The 6,000-nt window shown below is 38.2% G+C and overlaps 1 protein-coding gene across 2 annotated transcripts in view; it reads right to left on the reverse strand.

The window, feature by feature from the left end:
- The window catches only part of fancl (FA complementation group L), a 31,778-nt gene extending 26,881 nt beyond the window's left edge, over positions 1–4,897 (reverse strand). For both annotated transcript variants that reach the window (XR_008829603.1, XM_056395900.1), the window contains exons 1-5: positions 4,569–4,897; positions 3,963–4,021; positions 3,702–3,762; positions 3,106–3,162; positions 2,687–2,784 (exon numbers count right to left, since the gene is read on the reverse strand). Coding sequence is in view for 1 of the 2 variants with exons in the window: in XM_056395900.1 (XP_056251875.1) it covers positions 2,687–2,784; positions 3,106–3,162; positions 3,702–3,762; positions 3,963–4,021; positions 4,569–4,655 (362 nt within the window). In the remaining variant the exon portion in view is untranslated. The remainder of the gene's footprint in view (positions 1–2,686; positions 2,785–3,105; positions 3,163–3,701; positions 3,763–3,962; positions 4,022–4,568) is intronic.
- Positions 4,898–6,000: the final 1,103 nt, after the last annotated feature.

The following is a 6,000-nucleotide window of genomic DNA, read 5'->3' on the forward strand; positions in this document are numbered from 1 at the left end:
GGTTGGGAGACCTGGTGGTCAGCCTCCTCCCAAAGGTCTGGAGCATGACCACTGTAAAGGGCAGCCCTGTATTTCTGTCTATTAAAAACACAAAACCAAACCAAACAAGTCCCATCTCCCTACCTATATCACAGGACCATAACAAAACAAACACCTTCCACCTCCCCAGTACTGCACGCTTATCCCACTGACGGATGGTCCCGTCTCAACAGCCGCTACCTGTTTTCTGCCTAGACCCTAAATTAAAAATAAATAAATAAATAAAAAGGAGAAGGAAAATTGGAAAAAAAGCAAACATCAATACCTAACATCCAACTTTGATGAAAGGAAGGAAGGAAGGAAGATAACATTTTTTTTTATATACACAAACACACACACACACACACACACATTTTTCTCTCTATTTCACTCCCCCTCTCAATAAGGGTCCTGTTCAGGGGGCGGGACGCTCCACCAAGGCAATGGCAGGGTAAACACTGAGCTTGTACAGAGAAAAGTTAACACACAGTGTTGATGTCTAGATCATCATGAAACGAGCTCCATCAGCAGGTATGTCTGCAGGCGAAGGAATTCTAGTACCATGTACGTGGGGAAGGGAACAGGGAATATCATTTGATTATCACTTGATTCTTGTTATGAGCCAATTTAAACAACTATTTACATTTAATGGTGATTCATTAAGCAGCACTGCAGCAGTAGTTTATTGTTGTAACACTGATCATAGCTACATTTCATCTTTAAGGACTACTTTCAAACCCAGATGAATTATCTCTAAATGTGGTGCAAATGAAAATACAAGCTTGCAGAAGATTTCTTTGCAGGGCTGTAATAAGGGCAGGTTAATGTGCTTGAAATTTGCAGCCAGTTAATCTCTAATGCATGGAACCTGAAATCTGAGTGCTGCTGAGAGTTTGAACATCGCAACTGAAATAAGGAACCAAATTACATTAAAATTCAGTTTGTTAGACCTCTCTCTGTTGTGCTCTCTCGTTATCTCTCACCTCTTGTTTCAACTGAAGAGTGAGGAGGACAACAGATCACATCTGAACCAAAGTATAAAGGATGTATGAATATACATTTACATTCAGCAAACTTACTTGTTCAGTCTGGACATGCACTGATATACTAACCCTTACTGTTAACATCAAGACCACTTACTGTTGGTTGTGGCCAAATACAGCGAAATTAAAATTACTTTTAGCCACAACACTGTTGAGTGGTCATCATCCTATGACCACTGTGTTCACTTATTAGGTATAAGTAAACACAATATTTCCAGGTGTCATCGATACCTAATAACCCATGGACATAGTTTGTCAGACGGACTGCATGTACTGTATGTAGAAGCACGCATGGATGGAAAAGACATGAATGGAAACTGACCACAATATATGTAATGTATTATATGTTTCAGGTATAAGTGATGATGCAACTAACCAGAAGTTTGTCACATGCCAGCATACAATGTACAGTAAGCAAAGCAGTAAAAAAAAAAAAAAAAAAAAAAAAAAAAAAAAACCTGTATATATGTATATGTAATCGATATGATGAAATATATTTTTTTTCCCCAATATTATGAAAAATATTGCATTTCACCCAAGCCTAATAGGGTCATTTGGATTAAACTGATGCAGACACTAACTGAAGTATCAACCTCTCAAACTATCCAAAACAGGAGATGTAGCTAGCGTCTGTGTTTAGCCTCAGCCTGATGATGATGTAGCATCTCAATATAACAGCTCTGCGTTAGTTTAGAAATATTAGATGTTTCATATTTTAAAATCAGAATTTGAGCATTTCCAAATGTTAACTTGGGTGGCACGCCCAGACCCACCCAGGTAGATAAAATCACTCACTGTCAACTTAGGTAAATCTAATCAAAACAATTCATTTTTGGCCACACTGCTGCGCTGCAGTAACAGAAGGGACTAGGGGCTTCTCTGTGCGCAGCCACCTACAGTTGCTAGCCTCTACCAAAAGCTTGCCAGTGAGGTGTTTAGGTAAATTGTAGCTACACAAAATAACCTGGGTTACACTCTCCTACTCTAAACTGCACAAGTCTCAGTCAAACACTGCACCATCCACAAGTAAATTCTCAACCTGTGGGAAACACTGAGCATACCATACCATGTATCCACTGATCAAATAAATTAAACTAAATCATGAAGACTAGTTAGATTCCACTTTCCCAAAACATAACCTCACAGCATTTTGTAAGAGCAGGGAGCAGCTAGTAATGTAAGGCCTGATGATGTAGCGTCGAGATGCAGCAAAACTTGAGCCCGGCGCAACTTTTGCAGATGTTTCTGATTTCTACAAACAATGTTTAAATAGCTTATTGAGAAAATAACCTGCAGATTAAAATTTATTGCACCCCTGTTTCTGAAGACAATGGCTGTTTCAGACGGATAAACATTAGATTTTAGTTCAAATTATAAATCAAATATTTGGGAAATTACTAGCAGATTACCACAGCATTGAGTGGATGCGACTGTTAATCAGCAAAACCAAAGGCACAAACAACACAGGTCAGCTACCTGTCAAAGTGACATGTCGATCTATCAAACACAATGGTCACAGTCAACTGTCCCAACATTTGACAAAGTTAGTTGAGAGTTTGTAGCTACTGCTCGTTTAACAACTGGATCTAGAGCCGATGTAAATGCTCCTATAGAGGCCAACTTACTTGTCCCACCCAAGGGTCTCCATCTCAGAGATGAGCTGCGAGTAATACTGTGGAGGTGGAATGGAGCTGCAATCAGGACGGCTCTTCAGACCCACTTCCTGCAACGACAGAGAGAGAGCGTTACTTAGTTTGAGCCCAGATTACTATGCACATCATTACACAACTTAACCATCATCTTTCTGCTAAAAGCAACAAGATGAATACAGCAAAACCGAATCAGGGTTGATAAGTCCTATGCCATGTTTGGTGTTAAGCATAAAGGCTGTTACACATTTTATTAATCTAACAAAATATATATGTACATATGTGCCTCACAGTCAAGGCCATTGATAGTGCCTGAAGCTTCCTGTGTACTTCCCAGTCTGAAAGCAGCAATGTCAAAGTGAACGTGTTAACCACTGTGACATTATCCTCCTTACCACCACAGTCTTCAGCTCCAGCATGAAACTGACAAGATCGGCCGACTGCTGCAGCCTCTGTGAGAAGTCGAAGAAAGGAGAAAAGACATCCTTGAATGTGAGGATAATGAAGTGACAGTGTCTAATTTTTTTTTTTTTCCTCTAGCCAGCCATTCAAATCAAACACAGTGTTTGTGATTAATGGGGGCTGCCACCGGCTTTAATAATTAATGATAGCTTAAAGGCTGTGAAAATAATGAACTTTGCAGCCCGGGGTGAAATATCAATCTCATCCAAATAACCCTGAGGGGCCACATAACAAATAGGGACATTTTCCAGGCGATGTTAATTAAACAGTGAAAAATATTTTTCTCTGCTTCTGAGTGAGGCACGCCTAATGGGTGACAGAGAGTACAGCAGCGACGCCAGGCATGATGCAGCGAACACAAAGGAGCCAAAATGACATGACTAAAATAAATAAATAATTAAATCAAACACAGCACAATCAACATGATCTCAATCAAAGCTGGCTGACACAACACAACAAAAATATTATGCTGCAACAAGCAGCAATCTCGACACAGGGTTTGGTGCTGTGTGTATTGTGTGGAGTTTACCTGCTTCACTATGTGCTCATAGCCACGCAACAGGTGTTTTAGCTGCCAACTGCAGTGCAACCTACAATGCAATGTTATTAACAGTTACATCAACTCTAAAACAGGACATAACACACATATTCTGTGACTATGCAAGGATTTAAAATCAGGAACACTCCTTATAACACTAATACTGTACTTTCTTGAAATGTTCATTGGTGACATCAACAATATGTCTGGGAAGGATCTCCTGTAAAGAGAAGGTTAGATGATAATATGTACCTGGCCTTTTTAAGCTGACAATCAGGTGGCAGATGAATTCTCAATCTGAGGTCCTGTTCCTGGAAAAACAACATGACAGGAAGTTAAATGACAAATGTGTTATATTTCTATATATTTTGTAGCACCAGCAAGCTGCAACATTTTAAATCTAACTGTACAGATTAGTTATGTAAGTTAGTTATGAATAAAGCTGAAAATGAACTTGCAGAACTCCATTCAGAAATTGGACAATATAACGTTTCTTTATGTACTGGAAGAGCAACGTTCAGGGTTTAACTTAACTTTAGACCACGTCTGAATCAACGACATAAACTATTCAGTTCGGCATTAAACCAGCAGTTAATATCATATCTAAAATAATAATAATATGTCCTGAACATCATACAGTTTTTAGCCGGGCTGTTACAATTAATTTATGCTAACACTGACACACTGCAAGTAGTGTTGGGTGCAAATGTCAAAATAAAAGGCGAATTTACGTGTAGTTCCTGAACATTAGTTAAAGTCTTATGTTATAATTAGTCTAACACACAAGTAGTAGTGTCTAAAACTTTAAATTTATATTTTTTCAATGCACTTTGGAGAGTCGTTCTTGTGGTGAGTTACCTGTACTGTGATAAATCCGTCATAGATAGTTTTCTCCTTGTTGAGAGGTAAAAGTAATGGGTTGTCTTTTACCAATGAACTCTCCATGGAACTTATCAACGTTAAACTTTCAGTCAAACGAGGAGTTCTGCTTCCTTAGCTAACGTTAGCAAACCTGACATGCTAGCAGTAAGTTACGATTTTAAAAAGCTCAGTAACCTGAACCAAACGTGAATTTAAGTGCTTCAACTAATGCTAGTAATATCACTCCTCAAATACGTGACTAGGTTTTAGCTAGGTTTGAAATAGTGCGCTAAAACTCCACATCCCTCCAGGAAAAACATATGTCGACGTCACGCAGCTGCGTTCACTAACTGTCAAGAATATCGGAATTCTGACCGAATCATGGTGGTGTGGTGTTTAAATGTCAGTGTGTTAATTTGAGTAATTTTTACTGTTGTATCATGTGCTCTTGTGTTTGCTAACTGTCAGTTGCGATGATTACAAGGTTTTTTTCAGTCATTATTTGTATTTTTCAAAAGTAGCTTACTTCATCTGATGTAGAACTGAAGACTTTTGTGTGTGTTGCATTAGTGTAACACAGACATAGCTGTAAAAAATAACTTTTTAGAGCAGCTGTCTACTTAAAGCTTCCTTTTCTCCTGCCTTTCTCTAGCCTTACATATTTTTTATTTATCTATTGGTCTTTCATTGTCCCCTGCTCAGGTTATTACTGCTGTTGTTCCAGAAAGGAGAATTTCTGTGATCGAAAGCTAGCAAGATGAATAACCAAGCACAAATTATTCTGCTAAAATAAGCCATAAAATGTGATAACAGGTAAAAGCAGGGTGAGCTAACGCGTGGCCTAAAGCAATGAAACTGCAATAGAATTGAAATAATAATAGGAGAAAGAGCTTTTTTCTCATAACAAATGGATATAGATTTATGCAAATTACAAATACCCCATTATGTTGAGGTCTTTTAGGTGTCATCTTAAGTTTATACATGTCTCTCATTAAATTTCCTTCTCACTTTTGTCCCACTTTCTCTTTTTTGTTTCTGAAATAATGTGATAATGTTGACAATAAAGACAGACATGGAGAATAATTCCTTATGAACAAGTGGTATTTTTAATTTAATAAATTAACATAAAAGATAAGTTCAAAAAATTTTGTTGAACAAACTAGGAGACAGGTAGCCCAGTTTGGTACTGTCTCACTGTCTCATCCTGCTCTTCATCAGTGCTGGAGCTGGTAAACCAATATAAATCTACTACCAACCACTAAGTATAGATAAATGTAGGCTACCTAAATCTGATAAAGTGCAACATACAACCACTACTTTTCAACGGGGAGCATCATCCTGCATGGGGGAAAGGCGTTGGGCAGTGATGGACCAGTATTTTACAGGCTTTAGGTGTTTAATTGCATGTTCACAAAAGTATGTATGGATT

Source organism: Seriola aureovittata, chromosome 14 (assembly GCF_021018895.1).
Source record: "Seriola aureovittata isolate HTS-2021-v1 ecotype China chromosome 14, ASM2101889v1, whole genome shotgun sequence".
Taxonomy (NCBI): Eukaryota; Metazoa; Chordata; class Actinopteri; order Carangiformes; family Carangidae; genus Seriola; species Seriola aureovittata.